The following is a 22,754-nucleotide window of genomic DNA, read 5'->3' as shown; positions in this document are numbered from 1 at the left end:
CACTTGGCACTGCTCGTGTTGTGTGGCACCGCAGCTGAGTCTTGTTGTCCGAGGGCTTGCCTGAAGTTGAGCTTGGGCTGCAGCTTCGCTTCCCGTCCTTGGTGCTGGCAGCGATACTACGTTCCTTCGGCCACATCAACTGATACCGGAGGCCGAGTCAATCTGAATTACACCGAGTAGCGCAGTTGGGGGGTTAACCAATTGGGTAGGCATGCCATAAAGTAGCCCTGCACCCTTCCCATGTGCCACTCTCATCCCTTTCCCCCCACCAGATCTGCTGCTCTGCTTTCTGCTCCCTGCCCCATCTCTCTCACACATTGCCTGTACTGGTTGTGGCATACATGGGCTAGACTGGCCAGCCCTAAACTCGTATGGACGGAGGGGAGATCCATCAGGGAATGGTTTCGGTGGTGACCCCACTAATGCTGCCACACTGACCCCAGGGACGGACCACAGTCATGCAACAGTTTCCCTGTTCCCTGCTCCGCTGAGAGTTATCTCAAGGGCTTGGCAGGCAACCTATAAAACCTGAAATGCAGAAGCCTGTGGGTGGGGGCTGAAATTTGCCTTCACTACGGGGACAGACGGACAGCAGCAAGGAGTCCTGCATGCTCTCTGCTGTATGTCGCCCCCGGCTCCAATAACCAGTCTATGGATCGGAGGAAATTGCTTTAGCTCATCTTGTTCTTCTCCAGGTACAATAGCCAAGGGCTTGAACAACCATCCTGGGTGTAAGAGGGACAAGGCAGGAAAAGCTGTGGCCACGAGGGCCCCACTGAGCCAAACTGGGTGCCAGAGAGGCTAGAAAGTGAATGCATCTACTTCTAGGACAGTAAAGCCACAAAGCATTGGCCCTGATTTATTCAGCATCTAATTACACTTGATCACAGCTTAGTACATTTGCCATTTCACAGTGGAGGACAGAAGCGCCGGCAGGGAAGAAGGGCTGGGAGCAGACAGGGCACAAACCGGGCCCCGGCTCCTCTGGAAATGCCCAGCGAGCAGAGTAGGAGCACCGGGCACTCCCCAGCCTCCCGTCACCCGCTCTCCCAGCACGGCCCTTTTGTAGACAAGTCTCCTCCGCCGGAGCTAGACCAGGCCGTCACCACCTCCCTCCCATGCCATGCTGCAGCTCTTGGGCTCCTGGCCGCAGCCAGTTGGGCTGTGGCAGCAGCAAGGTTGGAGGCCCCGGGCTGTGCCCCTGCAGAGCTTCGAGGCAAGCAGCCAGGGTCTGATCTGGCCCAGGAGCAGCTGTCCCCACCACCCTGGCCTTCTGGTCTGCTTGTAGTGCAAGTCCCGTGTTGGCAAAGTGTATCCTAAGCTGGCCCTGGGGAAGAAGGAGCACCACCACCCTTAAATCACTGAATTCTCGCCCCGTGATGCCTCTCCCGCCACCCTCCCAAGTGCCCTTATTGGTTTGTCTCATCCTCTGCCCCCGCAGAGAACGCCCCTGAGTGTAGGAGGTGGCGGCCAGGGCCCCGCTGGCCCCCGCACCGGTCACTTCCTGGCGATGGCGTAGTTCGCGGTGAACCAGTCACAGGTTTCCTTCACCGCTGCAAGGGAAGGGAAGGCAAAGGTTGTCAGAGGGGCCGTGGCACCCAGCCCACAGCAAAGCCCTTGAGCCAGTGCTGCAGCAATACCAGGCGCTCTGCGCCGCACGGGGACCCGGAGCGGGGGGGTTAACTGCAGCCCTGCACAGCCGTGGGGCACGGGTGATCTCCAGGGACTGTGGCCGAGTGCTAGGGGATGGACACAAGGACACGGAGCAACTGCGGGGTCTCAGCATCTGGCTCCTCCAAACCCACCTGCTGCCTCCCCTGGGCAGCGCCCTGCACACCCCATGGCACTGCTACCCTACCTGGGTGTGCTGCCCGCTGCGGGGGCTGCATCAGGGCTGGGGTTCAGCCCCCACTAGAGAGAGAAAAGCTTCCCCAGAGCCTCCACGGGCAGAGGTGGGATCGGATACACCCACGACTGATGCTGGGGAGGAGCAGAGGCTCCCTTTGCCCACCGCGGCCAGTCCTCACCTTGCCGGAAGGGCGTGAAGCGGAAGCCAGGCAGGTACCGCCTCAGCTTGCTGTTGCTGGCTGTTTTCTTGAACTGCCCGTCCGACTTCGTCTCGTCGAACTGGACGTGGCAGGGGTTAAAGGCAAACACACAGGAGAGCAGGGCCCCGGTGCGAGTGCAGGGGACCAGGACAGCGATGGGGCAAAGGTCTGCGTGTCCCATTGCAGGGGTGTCACAGCAGCTCTGGGCACGACTGGAGTTTGCAGCCAGTTGCTCCTGAAGACCGGCATCCTGGGCTGCATTAGTTGGCCTATTTGTTCCCTTCGGCCGTGGGCTTAGCCCACCAGTTCACGTAGCCTCCCCGCCTAGTGCTGGCTACTACTGAGGAAGGGGGCAACAGATTCAGGGGGCTGCATTGGTAGGAGTGTTGCCGGCAGATGGAGGGCAGTGATCCTTCCCCTCTATTCAGCACTGGGGAGGCCACATCTGGAGTCCTGTGTCCAGCTGTGGGCCCCACTACAGAAAGGCTGTGGACACATTGGAGAGAGTCCAGCGGAGGGGAATGGAAATGGTTGTGGGGCTGGGGGACAGGACTGGTGAGGAGAGGCTGAGGGACCTGGGCTGACTGAGTCTGCAGAAGAGAAGACCGAGGGAGATTGAATAGCAGCTTCACCTCCCTGCAGGGGGGCTGCAAAGAGGATGGAGCTGGGCTGTTCTCAGCAGGAGCAGATGACAGGACAAGGAGCAATGAGCTCAAGCTGCAGCAAGGGAAGTTGAGGTTGGATATTAGGACAAACTCTGTCCCAAGGACGGTGGTGAAACACTGGGACAGGTTACTCAGAGAGGTGGTGGACTCTCCATCCTTGGAGGTGTCTAAGACCCAGGTAGACAAAGCCGTGCCTGGGATGATGGAGTTGGGGCTGGTCGTGCTTGGAGCAGGGGGTTGGACTAGATGTGACCTCCTGGGGTCCCTTCATGCTCATTTTCTACGATGCTACGACAGCTGGGCTGTTAACCAGCTGCTGGGTCCCCATCTGCACAGGGCAGAGTGAGAGGCCATGGGGGAGCCCCTCGTCTCGGGGGGGGGGGGGGGTGCGTGCAAGAGGCTAAGAAGAGCCCTCGCATCTCATGCCTGCAGTAGCCCGCAGTGGAGCATGGGGCTAAGACCGATGGAGGGAGGTCTCCAGGTCTGCACAGCAGGGGAGGAGAGCCCCAGCATCTGCAGGACGTGCTGAGGGGTGCCTGGGACCGGAGCCCTAGGGGTTAGGCTCTCCTAGTCCTTTCCTTTCCCCCCTGGGCCAGGCACGGAGCCACAAGGCCAACAGGCGCCGAGGCCTCCATGCTGTGGTCTGGATCCCGAGCCGCACAAAAGGATACCACCAGTCCCCCTGTGAAGTCCATGGCTTCCACAATGGCTTCAGCAGCTTCCCGGATGGAGACCTCGTCCTCTTCCCCCACTGGACAGACAGTGGCATGAGGCTCGTGCGGCTCTCCCACCCTTGCCCCATGCCCGGCGATCCCACAGCACCCCCACACGTGGTGGGCTGGAGCCCCCCGGAGATATGGGGGTGCAGGCTCCCACCCCACCACTCCGGCTTGAGTCAGCTTGGAGTGGTTGCTGCCAAGAGACCCCTTGGGCACCCCCTGCTACTGGCAGCAAGGGGGTGGGAAGGACCAGGGGAACGGCGAGCCAGGGGCCTTACCCGAGAGGATGATGGGATCCACCTCGTCGTATTCCCGGAGCACCCAGAGGAAAAGCCGGGCCAGGTCCTGCATGCACGAAGGGGCTGGGCTCAGGCTCTCGGCCCCCAAATGCCCCTGGCAGAGGCCCGGCCAGGGTCCCTAGCCACTGGGTAGCTGCAAAGGGCTGGACGGCTCCTATCAGGGCACACCAACCCTTCCCCCTGGACCTGGGAGCTGGGGGGTCCCCTGGGTTGGGGACCTGCCTGCAGAGACCGGGGTTTCTGGCCTGCTCTGGGCACCAGCCCCCTCCACATCTCACCGATCTCCCAAACATGACACATGGGGGTCCGAGATGTGTGTCAGGACCACCCCCACCCCAGCCAGGCCTGGCTCCACAAAGCAGACACGTACCAGCGAGTAGATGAACTGTCTCCGGGGCTTCCCCGTGCCCCACACGCTGAGAGCGGTGCCCGTTTCTGCAGGACGGTCAAGAGAGCGGTGGTCAGCAAGTGCCTCCCCCACGCCCTCTGGTCTCAGTCCCACAGAGGCACTGCCCACCCCAGCTAAAGGGATCCCCTGTCACCCCACGGGCTGACCACATCCAAGATCTACCCTAGTGCATTGCTAGAACACCCCCGTCCCGTACCCAGTGGTGCCATGCTGTTCTCCGACAGGCCGCTGTCCTCCCCCCCAGAGGCAGCTGCATTTCTGCAGCGACGCACGGGGATTTGCACTGGCAGAAAAGCACCTTGCCCTCAGCGGCTGTTCCAAGTCTGGGGCCTCTAATGCTAAATACATGCCAGTGCCGTCATTAGAGACCACCACGTGCAGGCTGACAGCTTTTCTCCTCCAGGAACCCTCAGTGCCCCAAACCGGGAGCTTTGGAGGTCCACGCTCAGCGCTTCTCCACTGGTTCTCCCCGCTGCAAACAGGGCACTGTCCTCTGAAAGCACGGCCAGGCATGCCCCGGGCTGCACCAGCAAAGCACAGGCACTTTCGGCAGCAAGCACCCTTGGTACGCAGTTCCCAGGGGTGGCCGGGTGCTCGCTGGGCAAGCCAAGAGGATGGACCGAAGCCAGACCCGAAGGACCCTGTAGTGGTGCACCTGCAGACGGGCTGCAATCAGGCAGCAGACGCCAGCACAGTATCCCCTCCGTGGTGCAACAGCGGCCTGGGCCAGACCGGGGTTTGCAGGGCATGCACCTTGCAGCCACGTGCTTCACAGGCTCTTTGGTACCTCCAGCCAGCGAAGGGGAGGGAGCAAAGCTCTGCAGCCACAGAAACCGATCCAGCCCTGGGGTGGAACGAGGCAGCTGCCCAATGACCCACGACACCGCTGTCCAGGAGCTCAGGGCTGCTTCGCCGGAGCAGAGTTCCCCTGACTTGTCGCCCCTGCTCCAGCCCAGCCACTTACTCTTGGCCATGTAGACCTTGTGGATGAGGCCGGGCAGCACGTGGCCGTCCTCGATGTTGAAGTTGTCGTGAGGCCCGAAGACGTTGGTGGGGATGACGGCGGTGAACCGGCAGCCGTGCTGCTCAAAGTACCCCCTGGGGGAGAGAGCGGGGGGCAGGGGTCACCACCCCATGGGGCACACCACAGCCTGGGGCTGCTGCTGCATCCGTGCTCTTCCAGCCAGGCTCAGCGGAGCGGACTGGGGCCGGCCCACCCCAGGGGCAGCTGTGGGTCCCTGCAGGGCACAGCAAGGCCCTACCTGTTCTGCACGTCGATCATCCTCTTGGCGTAGGAGTAGCCAAAGTTGGAGGTGTGCGGGGGCCCGTTGTGGATCTGGGAAACACAGAGGAGGCAGCTGGGAAAGCATCGCCCGCCTGGCAGAAACGGGGCTGAGAGTGGAGCCCCAAGGGGACAGGAGCCCCCAGAGAGCCTGGATGCAGGAGCTAGGCAGGACAGGAGGAATCATCCTGCCTGCAGCTCCTTGGCTCCAGGCATCAGACGACCCAGCCAGGTGCGTGTCCAGTCTCCTCTTAAAGACCCGCAAGGTAGGGGAGAGGCCACCGCCCTTGGAGCCCAGTCCAGATTTTGGCCACCCTGAGCAGGATGTTCTTCCTGATGTCTAATCTAAATCTGCTCTCTGTCTCGTCTAGCCAGGTCTTCACATCCAAGGATGGAGAGTCCACAGCCTCTCTAGGTAACCCATTCCAGTGCTTCACCACCCTCCTCATGAGAAAGTTTTCCCTAATACCCAACCTCAACTTCCCTTGCTGCAGCTTGAGCCCATTGCTCCTTGCCCTGCCATCTGCCCCCACTGAGACCAGCCCAGCCCCATCCTCTTTGCAGCCCCCCTGCAGGGAGGTGAAGGCTGCTGTTCAATCCCCCTCGGTCTTCTCTTCTCCAGACTCAATCAGCCCAGGTCCCTCAGCCTCTCCTCACCAGTCCTGTCCCCCAGCCCCACAACCATTTTCATTGCCCTCCACTGGACTCTCTCCAATGTGTCCACATCCTTTCTGTAGTGGGGGCCACGGCTGGACACCGGACTCCAGATATGGCCTGACGGCTTGCTGTGAAAACCCCGGGTTCCCAGAAACGGCTGTCATCACCAGGCTGTCACTGCTCCCCGGGGAGCAAATGGACCACACGGACCCCACTGGAGCCCCAAGGCACGACTCTGTCCTTCCCACCGAGCCCAGGGGGGAGAGAATTATACAATCATAGAAAATTGGGGCTGGAAGGGACCATATCAAAAGCCTCACTAAAAATCAAGCTATTCCACATCCACTGGTATAGACGGGTCGAGCTGAGGCGCTGAAGTGCCCTGTTGCAGCATCCGACCCGTACAGCTGGCGTCCTTACACCCAGCTCCCCCACGGCAATGGGGACGGTCCCTTTGCCAGTGTCCCCTGCTTGTCCGCAGCCTCAGAGAGGGCAACGGGGACGGCGAGCATGGAGCAAGCGGTGCCGGGAGGGCCTTACCATGGTCTCGTCGATGGGGTAGCTGGTCTTGTCGGGGAAGATGCAGGTGGAGAGGCAAGAAACCACTTTCTGGGCCCCGAGCTCATACGCCGAGTGCAGCACGTTGTCGTTGATGTGGACGTTCCTCCTCTGGGAAGACAACTGTGGTCAGGGACCAGGAGAGAGGTGGTACCCAGCTCTTGGGAACCCCTCCAGCCCACAGCCTCCGCACGGTGCAAACAGGCCCTGGGGCCGGCTGCTGTGCTGCTCCCCTGCCAGCCTCAAAGCTGGATGGCTCCAGCCTGACCCTGGGGATTAGCTGCAAGACTTTGGCCAGGACTTTGCTTGCCCTACGGCGGTGGAGCAGGGAGTTGGCCCTGGGCACAGGCGTGCCAGTCACACCTGCTGCACAGGACCCCAGGGCTGGGACGGCTCTCGGGGGTATTCAGCTTGACTTCCTGCACTTAGGGGCTGGCCCGCAGGCATACTGCAGTGGGGCTGGAAGGGACCTGTGGGGGTCCCAGAAGCCTGGGACATCCCCACAGCAGAGCGCGGGCATCGCTGCGCCTACGTCATCCCTGCACAGCGCCGTCCACCCTCTCCTTGACACCTCCACTGACGGAGAGCCCCCCTCCCTGGCGTCTACCCACTCCCTGCTCCGACAGCGAACAAGTGTTTCCTGAGCTCCAGCCAAACCCTACTCCATTGCAACTTCAAGCCATGGGTCCAGGTCCTGCTCTCCGCAGCAAGAGAGAAGAGGTGCTTTCCCTCTTCCTTATGGATTTGCAGACTGCTCTCATGTCCCCTCTTAAGTGCCCTTTCTGCCCATTGAACGTGCCCAGCTCCTCCAGCCTCCCCCCATGTGACTTGCTTGCCAAGCCCTTTATGTGTCCCCAGGTCCAGGCTCTCATGCCCAGGCTGTCACTGCCCCCCGGGAGCCCAGCTGCTCTCTCCCTCCTTTCGGACATGCTGAATGCACCCCGGAGCCCTGCTCCCAAGGCACAGCCCGGGGCCTGGGCTACAAGCAGGCAGCTGCTGGCTCGCAGCCCCATGCAGGAGATGCACAGGCAGCAGGGAGAGCCGGGGAGCCTGGATGCTGCCCGGCCATGGGCTGAAGGACCACGCGTCCTGTGCCTAACCAGGAGCAAGTTGCCTTCAGTATGAATGTGCATGCCATGAAAACTACAGGCCCCAGAATGCAACGGTGCTTCCGGAGTCAAAGGAAGGCTGCTCAGGTGGAGGAGCAATGCATGCTGGGACTTGTAGGTGTCACGGGCTGCTGAACTAAGGGACAACAGGACAGCAGGTCATAGACCCACCCCCCCGCCGAGCTGTGCTGGTGAGGGGGTCAGACAGGTCCCTGCAGGGTGCCACAAGACGAGGGGTTAATGCCTCTATCCAGCCATTTCATAAACCAAAAGGACCTGGACTCTGTTACCAGCTCTGCCACCGATTCACTGTGTGACCCTGGGCAAGTCACTTCTCCATGCCTCAGTTTCCCTCGGGTGAAATCAGAGCTAACCTGGGGCTACGGAGGCGTAGTCCACTGACGCCTGCACCGTGCAGCGGGAAGGCTGGCCGTGTCCCTTACCCAGAAATCCAGGTTGTACTTGATGTTCTTGAAGAGGCCGCCCACCATGGCTGCCAGGTGGATGACGTGGGTGGGCCTGTGCTTCTCAAACAGGGCTTTAGTCTCTGCCGCGTTCCTACAGAGGGGGAGAAAAGACCACGCAGCAGCTCTGAGCCACGTCCGAGGGAACGTGCAGGCCCCTCACAAGGGCTGTCAGCCAGGGAGGCGAGGTGACATGGCCAAGGTCATGCAGGGAGGCTGTGGCAGGGCTGGGATTTGAACTCAAGTCTCCCAAGTCCTTAGCTAGTGCCCGTACCACCAAGTGGGAGCTGGTCCCTTGGCCACAGGTGTCTGGGATGAGATGGGAGTGGGTCTGGCAGGTACCCGGTCACCTTCACTGAGCATTGACCTCGCGGCTGGTTGGAGAACAAGGCTGCTGGCAGCGGCCGGCCCTGGCCCTGCTCTGGGAATAACACCAGCAGCACAGGAGCCCGCTGTGTCCACTAGGCCTTAGCAGGCTGCACCTAAAAGCCTCCCAAGAGAAGCAGGAAATGCTGCGTCAGGGACCAGCCACGCTGCCTGCCAGCTGGGCCCAAGTTTTATTTGCAGCTCCACGCCCAAATCCGTCCTCCCCTCCCCCTGGTGCTGTGCAAAGAGCACGGGACACGATGGCTGCAGAGCAAACTGCTCCCGGAGTTTCCTCCGCGGGACGTTTGCTCTGCTGTAACGAATGGCACCCTTCTTCTTTTCAACAGCACGAGCTTTTATCCACCTGCTGGTGAACACAGGGGCCCGATCCAAGCGAGGGGTTGTGCTGTCAGGGAAACCGAGGCCCAGAGAGGTGACGGCCAGGTGACTTGCCAGGGCCGCCGGCAGAGTCAGTGTCAGAGGCGTTTAGCATGCATGTGCTCCCGGTTTTGGCTGCAGGCAGCACAACCCGGACCCTGCTACCAGCGACGTGTGCCAACGTGAGCCCACAACGGGACCAGAGCGACCGCAGCACAGAAGAACCGGTTTTCTGCCTGACAAAGACCTCTTTGTTCTGCACAGCCTTCACAAAGACACGGGCAAAGGTCCTGGAGACCCACTGCATGGACTAGCCCTGCATGGGGACTCTGGGGCTGTCTCTCCTGTTGATAGACCCAGGCTCTAGCAAGCACAGGCCGCCACAGGACCCCTGGGGTGCCCTGAGACCCTTCCAGGGGTGCTGCGGGGTGCCACACACTGCAAGGCGTGCAAATACGATGCACGGGATAAACGCAGAGATTGCAAACAGGAATCTAGCATGTTAAAAGCATCCTGGTGCAGGCTGCCTGAGGTCCCTGCAACAGAAGAACTGCTCTAAGTGTTGTCTAAGAAACGAGTGCTAAGAGCCGGTCGAGGGGGGACGGCTGTCAGTCTCGGGGAGGCTGAACCCACTGCTCTGTGCAAAGACCAAGGGTGCCCAGACCCCCGAGCTCAGCGCTCTGCCTTTCCCTCCCGCAGAGGGGCTCAAGAACCAGGAGCTCCCTGCGCCCTTTGCCCCCTGGCCCGACTTCTCCTCGAACACAGCTCCCTGCGGCTCAGCCGCAGCGGACCCCGAGAAGATCCGGACAGCCTCTGCAGCTGAGCTGAGGTTGATGCAGCGTGCTTTCCTCCCCTGGCCCTCGGGGCACGTGAGGAGCTGCACCCAAGCAAAGCTGCCACATGCAAGGTGGCTGCCGTGGGCTTCCCTACCCCAAGTGCCCGAGTGAATAAGGGACGAACGATATTCACTCAAGTCAGGCACAGAGACGCTCCAGCCTCTCGACCCGGGCATGCCGAGCCCTGCTACCCCAGTGCTGGGGCTGCTCTTCCCCCTGGCTCCGCATCTGCCTCTGGACCTGGAGTAATGACCATGCTTCTCGCCCCCGACCCACAGCACCGAAGTGCCCACGGAGATCTGCAGAAGCACCCTGCACCCTCCAGCTGGCAGACATGGGCTCTAGCAAGCAGGCAGGCAGGTTTGCACAGAGATTTGGGAGAGGGTGAGGATACGATACAGCTTCTCCTCCATGCACAGGTCTGTCGGGCTAGCGAGGGACCCTTCCCCTGCCCGGCCGCCCCAAACCAGGCAGCACCGGGATGTTTCTAACAGCACGATGAGAACTTGCTCACGTTAAGTCGGCGTCCTTGGAGGACACGAAGATCCACTGCTCATCCGAGCGGCCCTCCCCGTCCGCTACGACCTTCTCGATGGCTCTCCCCACCAGCCCGGTGCCACCCGTCACCAGGATGCGCCTCGGCTTCGCTCCGGCCGGCTCCGTCATGGCTGCAGGACCTGCGGGGTTGGAGGGGAGAGAAGAAAGGAGTGAACCAAAGCTCTCCTAAGACTTACGCTGGATCGGTGCTGGAAAACAGCCCGGCCGGGTGGAAACAATGGGGTACAAGTGAGCCTGTCAGGGTTAGCAAGCCTGGCTTTTCCCTTCCACACCAGGACTACAGTCTCATCTGTAGACTCACAGAGGACAGGGACCAGGGAAAATGGGCTCATGGAAGGCCTGCTTGGAGGTTTTGAAGACCCAGATGGACAAAGCCTTGGCTGGGATGATGTAGTCGGGGCTGGTCCTGCTTGGAGCAGGGGTTGGACTAGATGTGACCTCCTGGGGTCCCTGCCACCCTCATTTTCTAGGATTTCTAAGACAAAAGGCAGCGTGGAGGGAACCCGGCTGGATTGTGACCAGCGACAGCAAGCGATCAGATCAGACCGACCCGTGCAACGAGTTGCTGGGTCTCAGCTGAGCCGTCCACAGACCTCCCACGCAAGCGATCCACACAAGACGTGCTGGAGACCGGCCCGGGTCGGAGGGACTCCGCAGAGAGGTCTTGGCCGTTCACATACATCGTATGAATGACCCACGTGCACGTCTACATGACACGCGTGTGCAGAGGGGAAGAACGGGAGGCATCGCTTGCCCATCTGCTCCCTTTCCCATCTCCTCCCAGCTCCTAAATCCCGAGGCAGCCGGGACCCACCACCTTCTTCAACCTCTTGAATGCAAATGCAAGCCTGCCACGCGCAGGACTGAGAGCGGCACGGAGCCCGCCTGCACCGACGTCCCGGTCTGGGAACTACGGCCTGCTCCTCCCGGATGTGCAGCAAGTCTCATTCACTGTTTTGTCACTCGCACTTCCTGTTACAAGCAGGATGACATCACTCATCCCTGTTCATGCTATTGGCAGGCTGCAGCAGAAGAGGGGCTGAACAGAAAGGGGCAGGTCCTTTTGCGGGGGGACACCAGGGAGAAAGGCAAGCTCAGGAGGTGACGCGAGCTACCCCAGAAGGTCCTTACAAACATCATCACCAAGGAAGCAGAAAAAATTTAGCTTTAAATAGCTAAAATTCAACATTTCTGAACAATTCTGCTTATAACACACCTGACTCACAGCAATGCACGCCGAGCTCTCTGCTAGCTCGCTGCTGCAAACGGACCTATGCGGTTAGGACCGCTCCTCCGGCCCCGGTCGCTGCAACGTGGCTGGGCTGCATCGAAAGTCTGCGTCAGACTACGGGTGCTTGAAAAACCAGTTTCAATCTTCCAGCTGCCCCAGGGCCTCCAAATGAGCCTTGTTTTTATGCACTTCAAGCTTGCAAAAGGACGCACGAGGCACAAGCTTCTCAGGGGATTTGATAGCAGCCTTCAAGTCCCTGCAGGGGGGCTGCAAAGAGGATGGAGCTGGGCTGGTCTTAGATGACACAAGGAGCAATGGGCTCAAGCTGCAGCAAGGAAAGTTGAGGCTGGATAGCAGGAATAATTTTATCACTAGGAGGATAGTAAAGCACTGGGCCAGGCTCCCCAGAGAGGTGGTGCAGTCTCCATCCTTGGAGATGTTTAAGACCCAAGTAGATAAATCCTTGTCTGGGATGATGTAGCTGGGGCTGGTCCTGCTTGGAGCAGGGGTTGGACTAGATGTGACCTCCTGGGGTCCCGTCAACCCTCATTTCCCAGGACTGTAGGAGTCTACACTGGCACTGGCATTTAACCCTTTTGCTGGAGTTGTTCAGGTCTCATACTGAGAGTGTTTGGGCAGAGTCTACCGTGTCACAATCAATGCCCGACGCCAAGGAAGATGTTTTCCCAGAGTCGCCAAAAAGACACGTGTAATGGGAGGATGTTCTTGGATCCCCCTCTGCCCCCACCCTCCCCGTATCAAGGTAGGGGGAGAGAATGGGGAAACAAGTAGCTTCCACATGAAAGCTGCAAAAAAGACAAAACGTGGATCAGGCGCAGACCCTAATGCACAAACACGGCCCCTTCTTAGTACCCAGAAACTTTGAAGTGTGAATGGGATGTGAAAGCTCCCCTCCGCGAGGCAGATCCATGGTACCGTGGTAGGCATCACCATGCCAAGATCCTCCGCTGCGTGCCAGCGCTGCCCGCTCTCCCTCGAGCACCTGGCAGGTCTGTGATGCAGTTTCAGTCTGGGAACGGCTGCAGGCCACGGGAAGTTTGCCGTCAGTCCCTTTTCTTGGACGTATCTGCGGCCCCACCAAGTCCCGGGACCTCCGGCTCGACCTCCTCCTGGCTCTGGCCAAGCTGCCCATTGACCGGACGGGGTAAGAGGCTCCGGCCGGTGGTGAATCCGGGCGACTGTGGGACCATCTTCCTGGCCGATGCGGCTCTCTGTTCCAGGGCTGCTGTTTCATGTCTCCCCGTAAATACACCCGGACCCCACAGCGACGCTGCCCCTGCTACGACCCAGCGGAGAGGGGTGGAGGGTAGCATGACTCCCATTTTAGAGGCCAGGGCTAAGGGACACGCCAAAGGCCACAGGGGGAAGGTGGGGGGCAGTAGCAGGGACCCCACATGGCCTCTCCCGGTACAGACACCCACCCTATTCATGGGGTCAGCCAAGGACTGGTCTCGAGCTGCTCAGAGCAGGGGCAGGATGAGCCCCGAGATGCCTACGGCTACAAACAGACGTTACATTTATTCTGCAACAAGCCAGGAGAAATAGCGAGGCCCTGGGGTGCCTGCAGCTGTGAACAGACAATTTATCCTGGGACAAGGGGCCAGGCCCCAAGGTGCCCAGGGCTACACATAGATCCCATGATAAGCTATTTTCTCCTGAGACACAGAGTGAAGCCTCGGGGGTGCCTACAACTATGAACAGACATTACATTTATCCCAGGACAAAGCAGCAAGCCCTAGGGGTGCCTATGGCTACAAAGAGACATTACATGTAACCCGCAATACACCATTTTCTCCCGAGAGGGCTCCGGCTGCAAGCAGAAGTTACATTTATGGCAGGACAAAGCCCCGAGGCTGCAAGCAGACGTTGCATGCATGGCAGGACAGCCCCTCCCCCGGGTTACATAACCCCGGGATAAGGCAAGACCCGCGGAGCCCCCCCCCGCACCCACCTGCACCGCCCGGCTGGGAGACGTGCTGCGCTGCGCTGCGCTGCGCTGCGCCGGGCCGGGCCGGCCTGCAGGGGGCGCCGCCGCGCACAGCTGGGCGCAGCTGGACACGTGGGCGGAGCTGGGACAGCCTGGGGCGCACCGCCCAACACCTGGACACACCTGGACACGTGCACGCGCTGCTGGACACACCTGGACACGTGCAGGCGCTGCTGGACATGTGCACACGCTGCTGGACACACACCAGGACATGTGCACACACAGTCCCCAGCCAAAACCCAGAGCCCGGGGCTGCCCCCCAGCCCCGACCGGGTGAAAGGCGGGAGGTCCAGCCAGCCTCGGACTGGGCCCTTCCCTCCAGGACGCTCCACAGCACCCGGCCTGGGCAGCTGGCCTTTTTATTTCTTTTTTTAGGCTCAGGTGAAAGCAGCTGAGCGCCTCGTGGCCCAGCGCTGGGGGAAACTGAGGCAGGAGAGGCCTTGCCCGCAGTTGCAGAACAGGTCAATGGCAGGGTAACGTGTGCGCCCTACGTCCATGCCCGCAGCCGCCCTCCTGCCTTTCTTGAGGTGCCTTTACAGCCCCAGCTCTCTGCTTTCCTTCTCCTCCATGTCAGCACCCCTGATCCCCGGGTGCGCTCGGGGCTATGGCTGCTCTCTCACCTGCTGCTTTCAGGGCTGGCCGTGTGCTTTGCGACCTTCTTTGCAAGTCCACCACCTCTCTGGGCAACCCCTCCCAGCGCTGCTCCGCCCTCCTAGTGAGACAGTGTTTCCCAATAGCCAGCCTCAACTTTCCTTGCTGCAGCTTGCGCCCATTGCTCCTTGTTGTGTTGTCTGCCACCACCGAGAACAGTCCAGCTCCATCCTCTTCAGGGAGCTGAAGGTTGCTGTGGGTCTCAGGCTGCGTCCAGCCACACCTGGGGCCTGCAGAGTGGGAATCAGCTTGGCAAAATGACCCGAGAGGGGAGCACGTCCCCACACTTCCTCACGGTCGGAGTCGGGTGGGGGAGAGGTGGCGTTTCATGAGGAGACCTGGCCTGTGTCTGCCAGGCAGGGCAGTGGACCAGGCTCTGCTCCCGCTGCGGGGGGTGGTGGAGGACCCTGGGAGCCGCAGCGAGTTCACGGTGTGGGAGTGCCAGGCCGCTGGGATCAGAATCGGGGCCACTTGCTGTCTGTTCCCGAACGGAGCTGGCGTGTTCCTCGCACTACCTACCTGTCGGCTTTTCAGAGATCCTCCCAAACCCGCCGCTTTTTTCTATTTTGGGGGCCCTGGGCAGCAGGAAACGGGCAGAATTAAAAGGTCACGGCGCTTTGGGGCCCAGCCCTCTCTTCCCGCTGCGCCAGGGCTCCTCCCTGCTGATTTTGTGCCTTTATATCCGCAGTTTCCCTCCCTTCCTCTTCTGCTGTTGAAAAGCAGCAGGGAGGAGCTGGCTGACAGCGTCTCCGCGCTAAATGCTCCTCGATGTGGAAAGTCTGACAGCTGGAAAAAATGAAATAAAATAAAAGGCCAGGGAGGACTCTGGATGCCGGCCCTGCAAGCTTCAGGGGGTGCAGGATGCTCTGCGGAAGGGGTGGCTTGGTATGCCGGCGTTGCCGCTGTGTTTAATCTGTGCAAAGCATCAGTATGCAGTGCCACGGGCCCCCGCCTGCCCCTCCTTCGGCTGCTCTCCAGCCCCCTGGGAGCCAGGCTGCGGAGGCCGTCATCGAGGACCGGCCCCGCTCGGCCGGCATGGCCAGCCGGGAGATGTCAGCAGAGAGGCGGCCTGCCCGTGCCCTTGGATGAAGGTTCTGGAAATTGGCCGGTCGCTGTCGCGTTGGGGCTGCATGTCGCCTAGACACGCACATGCTCGTACGTGTGCACATGCTTTGCACCGGGGTAGTGACAGACGGCCCCCACACGCCCATGGGCGGAGCAGCTGTTCGGAGCAGAGGATCGGGAGACATCCGCAGCATCCTTCTCGGGTTTGGCTGGGACAGGGCGCTTGCTGCTAAGAGATGGGGGCAAGGTCAAGGACAGGGTCACTATAGGGATAGGAGAAGGGGCAGCGAGCTGGGAGAGACGGGGCTGGCAGGTGAGGAAGAGGAGGGTCGGAGTGTGGCGCAGAGACATGCGGATGGAGCTGGGACGTCCATCTGCATGTCTCTGGTCTGGTCCTCTCCCATGCACAGGGAGTACCAGGCTGGGCAGATGGGGGGCTTGGAGCAGCTCCGAGCGGTGGGGGGCATCCCTAGACTGACCCCGGGAGGACCAGGCTGAGCTCTGACCCAGCACGGCCTGGAGGTAGGTCACCAGGGCCAGCACACCCTTAACTCTGCCCCTCAAGCAGATGCCGGCAGGGGTCAGCGAGCCGGGGGAAGGAGGGTTTGCAACATGAACCACGTTCAGGCATCCCTGCCCCGTGCCTCACCAGCATTGCCATCTTCTCTGGGCTCCGCATCGAGATACCCTGGGCACCCCCCGATGCCAGGTAGCACCTGTGGCTGGGAGTCAGCGGATGCGAAGGTAAGCAGAAGAGGGAGAAATGAAAGGTGCTTCGTAGCAACGAGTGGGGAAGGAATTAAGGGAGTGGTTTTGCATCCCCTGGGTCGCAGCTGGTGGCATTGTAGCAGGAGGCCAGGAGCAGGGACCACCAGGCAAATGATGAGGTAGGAGAGGAACAGCGCAGGAGCAGCCCGTCTGCCTGCTTTTCCCCTGCCGTCAGCAGAGGCTAAACCATGCGAGCTTAGCCCTGCGGCCCCACTTGCCGCAAAGCCGGAGCGGACACCTAGTTCGTTGGCCCAGGTGAGGACCCTCCTCTGAGCCCCGAGCGAGGGCTCCCGCTGGGAACAACAGGTGCGGGGGTATTGCTCCGGCTCCCCTGTAGGCACCTGACATCCCCTTAGAAATGGGGCTTTCTTTTTAGGATCGCTGGGATCAAGGCTTCAGGTCCCCAGCTGAGCACGACCCCCAGAGCCAGGCACGCCCATGGGGCACACACCCCTCGTCCCCTGGACATGGGGCATGTCTCCCGCAGGCAGCCCCACACACAACCTCGAGATTTCACCCATCTGAGGCTGTACTTTCCATCCAGCTGCCTATCCCCTGCTCCCAGGCCCGGACCTGCCTGCCCCTTCCCAGGTCCTTTCAGTCCCACTTTCCTGTGACCCTAGAACAGCTCAGGGCAAGTACAAATCTACCACGTGGGACTCGGTGCCAGGACCAGGGGGTCACAACATGAAATTAGTGGGTAGTCAGGTTAAAAACAACACTAGGAAGGTCTTTTCCCATTAAAGGGTGGGACTCGATGACCCTCCAAGATCACATCAGCTGCATGCTGAGAGCAAAGGGTCATTGGCAGCAATTCCCCACCGAAAGGCCGAGCCGGGGCTGGACCGAGATGCCCGGGTCAGCCTCCTGCTCCCAAAGGATATTGGCCTGGGTGACATCGATGCCAGCGCTCGGCACTGTTTTGCTCGGGCTGCGAGACGTGCATTGCCGCCAGCAGGGAAGGAGGCTGTGCACCGAAATCCAGAGCTTGGTGGGTCTTCGTAAAGCTGCCCCCATTTCACAGCACTGAGTCACTTCTCCTGTGCCAGCCCAGCCAGAGCAAGGCCCTCGTCCCCCTGCTCCTCCCGGCGCCAGCTGGAGCCCATCTCCGCACACTGGGGACTGTGCCCTGCAGGTATACGGCAAGGTTTGGAGAGGTGACGTTGCACCTCTAGTGTGCACAAACTCACCCCCGAGGCGTTTACCCCTTCCTTAGACACCCAGGAAGTCATCGGCAGCCTGCCTGACCTTGGTTTCTCCTCTAAGCTGGGAGACGATGCCCAGGGAGAGACAAGTTCCCAAAAAAGTCCCAGGGTTACTGGTTGCAGCCTTCTTCCTGTTGTGAAGTTTCCATTTCAAACAGCAAAATTTGATCTCTTCCATGGGTGTTTGTCCCAGAAAGCTTGCAAAGAACAATTTTTCCAATGATTTAATTGGTCTAATAAAAGATATCACATTTACCTAAAGAACCGTGTCTGCTAGAGACGTCCCCAGCACTCGCTGTACCTGTGTGGTCGGCTATGCAGACCAGCCAGCCTCCCCCCAGCGCCAGAAATACAGCAGCGTTTAAAGCACCCACCAGCTTCCCAGCCACTACACTTCCAGACCAGAGGACGCAGCTCCATGGGCCACATCTGGTCCAGAGGCGGGGGGTTGAGCACCCCTGATCTGAGCAACAGCATATGCATAGGAAGAGCACACAGAGGAGACACGATCAAATGCTTCAGGCCAAGGAATCAGGACCACTGGGTCCCATCCTGGCTTTGGGAAAAGGTGGCATTTAGTAGCTGGAGAGGGAAGACATATTCAGGATGCCTGGGTTCTCATCTCATGGGGTTCAACAAGGACAAGTGCAAAGTCCTGCACTGAGGAGGGAGCAATCCCCTGCACCGGGGCAGGCTGGGGGTGACGGGCTGGGCAGCAGCTCTGCAGAAAAGGCCCTGGGGGGACAGGGGACAAGAAGCTGAACAGGAGCCAGCAGTGCGCCCTTGGTGCCAAGAAGGCGACCGGCATCCTGGGCTGCATCAGTAGGAGCATTGCCGGCAGATCGAGGGCAGTGATTCTTCCCCCCTATTCAGCACTGGGGAGGCCACATCTGGAGTCCTGTGTCCAGCTGTGGGCCCCCATTGCAGACAGGATGTAGGGAAATTGGAGAGAGTCCAGTGGAGTTTGACAAAAATGGTTGCAGGGCTGGAGGACGTGATTTATGAGGAAAGACTGAGGGAAACGGGCTGATTGAGTCTGGAGAAGAGGAGACTTAGAGAGGATTGAATAGCAGCTTCACCTCCCTGCAGGGGGGCTGCAAAGAGGATGGAGCTGGGCTGTTCCCAGTGGGGGCAGATACAGGACAAGGAGCAATAGGCTCACGCTGCAGGAAGGGATATTGAGGTTGTATATTAGGAAGAATTTTCTCACGAGGAGGGCAGTAAAACACTGGAACAGGCTCCCAGAGAGGTGGTGGAGTCTATCCTTGGGTTGATGGGCAGACTCCACTTGCAGCCCCAGTGCTGGCCAGCTCAGCCCTGTGTGTGGACACATCCTGCCAGGGTCCTCCTGCCTCTCCCAGGGCTGCAGGGAAGCTATTGCCTACAGCTGTCTGCAAAGGTGCAGGCTGGAGGTGAGGGTGGGCAGGGCCCGGGTGGCACCTTTGTGTCTGAGCAGTAACTGGCACACAGGAAGGGTCAAAGCTTGCTGCGGTTTGCAGTGAAGCTCCGTTGCATCAGGGCAGGGGAGACCTACTCTGCCAGCGCTGAAGGTCTCTGCTTTGTTCCCTATGAGCAGCCTCATGGAGAGGGTGGGCAGGCACTGGTGGGACGTGATCTAGGCACAGCCTGCCCGTGCTCTGCTATGGGGATGTCCCAGGCTGCTGGGCTGTGCCAGTTGTCCCCTCTCCCCCTCTTTCTGCTCCACATCAGGGGATTTCTAAGCTTTGCCCAGAGGCGCTGGGTGCTAGGGATGGGGCTGGGCTGTGCCAATGCTCCTGCTGGCACCAACCCCGCAGGGTCCTGGCTGGAGGGTCTTGCCCCTGCACTCAGTGTCAGAGCTGCGTCGTATTTGGGGTCAGGAAGGAATTTCTCCTCCTGGTCAGACTGGTTTGGATGAGGGGGTGCCTTCCTGTGCACCGGGCTCTCTAGATGGTGTATTCACAACTTTGCACAGCAGCAGGACGCTGGCCGACACGGCCCCCCTGCTTTCCTCGTGGCAGGTTTGGGTGTGATGTCAGGGGTGACGGTAGTTTTATACAGAGTTTAGATGATGGGTTTGTCTGGCCTGGTTCGGACAGGACTGATGCTGCCTCAGGCGGGGGTTGGATGAGACGTGAGCTCTGCAGGTCCCTTCCACCCCGTGGCTCAACACCCACACCCCCCGTTGTCAGCCCAGCCGGGATCCTGCCAGGCTCAGCACCTGCCCAAGACCACCTGGGAAATGACTTCCCTGGCTGCCTAATCTGCCCAGGACTTTGTGGTCCCTACCCCCTGGGGGTTTCTGCAGCAGCAGTGAGGTTTTGGGTACGGGGCAGACTCCAAGGATGAAGAGCCCACCACCCTCTGCATAACCCATTCCAGTGCTTTAATACCCTCCGAGTGAGAGTTTGTCCTAATATCCAGCCTCAACTTCCCTTGCTGCAGCCTGAGCCCATTGCTCCTTGTCCTGCCATCTGCCCCCACTGAGAACAGCCCAGCTCCATCCTCTTTGCAGCCCCCCTGCAGGGAGGTGAAGGCTGCTATTCAATCTATTATATAGGAAGCCGGTCCCTGCATGTCCTATACCTCTGGACCTGTTTGCTGCCTTCGTGTTCCCTGGTGCTGGTGGGTGCATGTGTCCCTATCCCACACCAATATGGGATCCCACGCGTGTCGCTATCCCATGCCACACTGGGACGGGGGGCTGGACTTGAAGATCTTCTGAGGTCCCTTCCAGCTCTAATGTTTGTGAACGTCTCCCTTTGCCTGCCCGAGGCAGACGGTTTTGCACGGACCCTGGTGCTGCTCCATGGGCTGCATGACCTGGGAGGAGCCATCGCTTCTCGGGTCCATCGCTCTCCCCCTTGATCCTTTGAACCAGCCCCGGCTGCTGGGGACCCCGTGCCCCTCCACCCAGCAGCGCGGCTTAGCCGTGCCCTTTCAGAAAGGCTTGCAAGACGGCCCCTTTGTTGCTGGCAGTAAGAGGATCTCTCTTGCCCGGCCCTCCCTGGGTGAGATGTGAAAGGGAAAGTCTCCGGTTCCATTTGGGAAGGGGATTAGGAAAGCTGGTTCGTTGGCGCCTGCCCGCTTCAAAGCATGGGAAGGGGTCTCCGCCGGCTGTGCTGAAACACGGGGCCTCCTTGCACTGGTAGTGACCACCTGGGCCCGGGGTCCTGTGTCCTGCAAGCATCCTCCTTCCTCCCCCCAGTCACTCCTGCAGCTGTCCCCCCGCCCTGAGAGGGCTATCAGGGCCTGGTTTGCTCTCCATCCCAGAATAGCAGAGAATTTAGGCTGGTCGGGAGCTGCGGGGTCGCATCCAGTCCAGCCCCTGCCCTGAGGCACAATCAGTCCCATCCAAACCAGCCCAAACAAACCCCGAGTCCGAAGTCGGAGCCGCACGACACAGTTGCCCCTGGAACAGCCCCAGGCATCGCCCCTGCCCCCGGGATATGGGGGGGCTGTGGCTGCCCATGTCCTGCTGCTGCCAGGGGGGGTCATGGGTGCTGCACTGGAGGAAGGCAAAACCCCCCAGTGCACACCAGTCTGAGCAGGGGGAAATCCCTTCCTGCCCCAGTGCAGTGGGGCTGAGCCTGAGAGCGGGGGCAAGACCCTCCAGCCAGGACCCTGTGGGGTTGGTGCCGGCAGGAGCATTGCAGCAAGGAAAGTTGAAGTTGGATATCAGGAAAAACTTTCACAAGAAGGGTGGTGAAGCACTGGACTAGGCTCCCCAGAGAGGTGGTGCAGTCTCCATCCTGGGAGGTTTTGAAGACCTGGGTAGACAAAGCCTTGGCTGGGATGCTGGAGTTGATCCAGGCCCCCAGGGACAGGCCTGAGCCCCTTGAGCTGAGCTTTCCCCTCTCCCCCTGCACGGGTTGCCCATTAGACCAGTCACAGCATCACACCAAAATGCATCACGCATCCTTAAACCTGAGCAACTACCGCCAGGGCCTGGCCTGCCTCTGCACCGGGTCTGCTCCAAAGCCGGATGCTATCGGTGGAAAAGAAGCTCTTTGGATCTGGTCTTTCTCTTTCACATGGCAGGGATTTTTCTGCCAAGAGTTTCCTGATTTCCACCTGGGTAAGCGAGTAGAGGGTCAGGGCTTCTCTGCCTCCCTCCCTCCCTCAGCTCAGAATAATTAATTATCCCAAAGTGATCCTAATGCATGCTTCACCTGAGGGCAGATGAAACGACAGCCTCCCACTCCGGGCACGGCAGCTCGTGAGAAGGAGAGGGCTTCATGCTGTAACACTAATGGCATCCCCCCACGAGCAAGGCCAACACTTCCAGGTGACCAAGATTTATCAAAGAGGGAACTTATCTTGCGCACAAATTTGCCTTCCCAACACTTCTGCCTCCGCGCTCAGGCAGCAGGTCGATAAAACTAAAACTTTCTTCTCTCGTAGCTCTTATCCCCGCAGCTTTATGCCTTTATTTAACTGCTATGGCTTCTTGCTAATTCCTTTTTACTAAGCCTTATACAAAGCACTTGTATTCAATTATGGAATATGGTTTCATTAGAGAAAATGATGATATTGCAACGGCCGAACATTTCCGAGGAGCGAGGGAAATGCTTTGGCCGTGGGCCTTGCGCTTGGGTGCTTCGGGAGGTCCTGCTGCGTTCGCTGTTGGTTTTGCTCTGTGTATTAAAGCCAAGTCTTCCGTTTCCTTCATCTGTGATCACTGGACCACGATCAGAGCCGGAGGAAGGTTTCACAGACCCCGAGAGTGCTTGTATGAGTCCATGAAAGAGTTCCTGGCCCAGGAAGTACGGGATCTCAAGAACCAAGCCCAACCTTGCACTTCTCCCCTTCACTTGCTCCATGACTTTTCACAGCTGATTTCTCATGAAATCTCGGCCCCTCGAATGCAGGGAGTTTTGCCAGTAACTTAACATTTCTCTCTTAAAGCTCGAGACTAAGCTGCATGTATGCAGCATTGGCAGAGTCCATCTTTCAAGTGAAAGAAGGTACTTTTTTCACTGAAAGAATCTGTATTTGTATCTTATAAGGAGATGTATAGATGAGTGCACACATAGGTGTGCGAGCACATGGGCATGCACTGTGTTGGGGGCACCAACAGCGCATGGACATACCTGCTGGAAATCAGGAATTACTTAGGCACTCAGTGCAGACCTGCTCTGAAGAAGAAACTAGACTGGCACGTGATGCGGTTACCTGTGTTATACCTAGGGATGCAGGGGGCCGACATTTCTACAAGTTGCTGGTACGTGATAGGATGTGCAGTTATCCCGAGCAGGAAATCCAGGGGCGTTTGGTCCTTATATAGAGATGAAAGGCTGACATCCGTCTAGAGACAGGACAGGACAGATGTAGCTTGGGAAGGCTGTTCCTCGTGTGTTGTGAGTAGTGGCTTTTGCTAAAAAATCACTGCTCCTCACATTCATCTGGTAGCTAAAATGTCGTTCCTCTTCTCAGACTTCGCTGCACTGTATCATGGTGGTCAGGCTTGGCTCTGACCCGCAGCGATGCTCTACCACG

At 59.5% G+C, this 22,754-nt stretch overlaps 1 protein-coding gene across 5 annotated transcripts; it reads right to left on the bottom strand.

Annotated features, from left to right (window-relative positions):
- Nucleotides 1-822: 822 nt before the first annotated feature.
- GFUS (GDP-L-fucose synthase) lies at nucleotides 823-14,828 on the bottom strand. 5 transcript variants are annotated; one of them, XM_059723679.1, is made up of 11 exons: nucleotides 14,758-14,828; nucleotides 10,305-10,467; nucleotides 8,190-8,304; nucleotides 6,620-6,748; nucleotides 5,403-5,476; nucleotides 5,105-5,238; nucleotides 4,102-4,166; nucleotides 3,711-3,777; nucleotides 3,385-3,464; nucleotides 2,028-2,127; nucleotides 823-1,553 (listed from the first exon to the last, which is right to left on the bottom strand). In XM_059723679.1, the coding sequence occupies exons 2-11, from the start codon at nucleotides 10,454-10,456 to the stop codon at nucleotides 1,498-1,500; spliced, it is 972 nt and encodes a 323-aa protein (XP_059579662.1). In that variant the 5' UTR covers nucleotides 10,457-10,467; nucleotides 14,758-14,828; the 3' UTR covers nucleotides 823-1,497. The 5 variants fall into 5 exon arrangements, with proteins under 5 accessions (XP_059579662.1, XP_059579661.1, XP_006271948.2 ...); XM_059723678.1 differs by lacking the exon at nucleotides 14,758-14,828 and adding an exon at nucleotides 13,552-13,592; XM_006271886.4 differs by lacking the exon at nucleotides 14,758-14,828 and adding an exon at nucleotides 11,163-11,292.
- Between the last annotated feature and the right edge of the window lie 7,926 nt (nucleotides 14,829-22,754).

The sequence above is a fragment of the Alligator mississippiensis genome, chromosome 3 (assembly GCF_030867095.1).
Source record: "Alligator mississippiensis isolate rAllMis1 chromosome 3, rAllMis1, whole genome shotgun sequence".
NCBI lineage: Eukaryota > Metazoa > Chordata > Crocodylia > Alligatoridae > Alligator > Alligator mississippiensis.
This window is presented reverse-complemented; position numbering and strand designations above follow the sequence as displayed.

Coding starts and splice junctions, on each gene's coding strand:
- GFUS (XM_059723679.1), bottom strand. CDS start 10,456: ATGACGGAGCCGGCCGGAGCGAAGCCGAGGCGCATCCTGGTGACGGGT. Junction 8,305..10,304: donor TCCAAGGACGCCGACTTAAC/GTGAGCAAGTTC, acceptor CCCCCTCTGTAG/GAACGCGGCAGAGACTAAAG. Junction 5,477..6,619: donor ACCCCATCGACGAGACCATG/GTAAGGCCCTCC, acceptor TGTGTTTCCCAG/ATCCACAACGGGCCCCCGCA.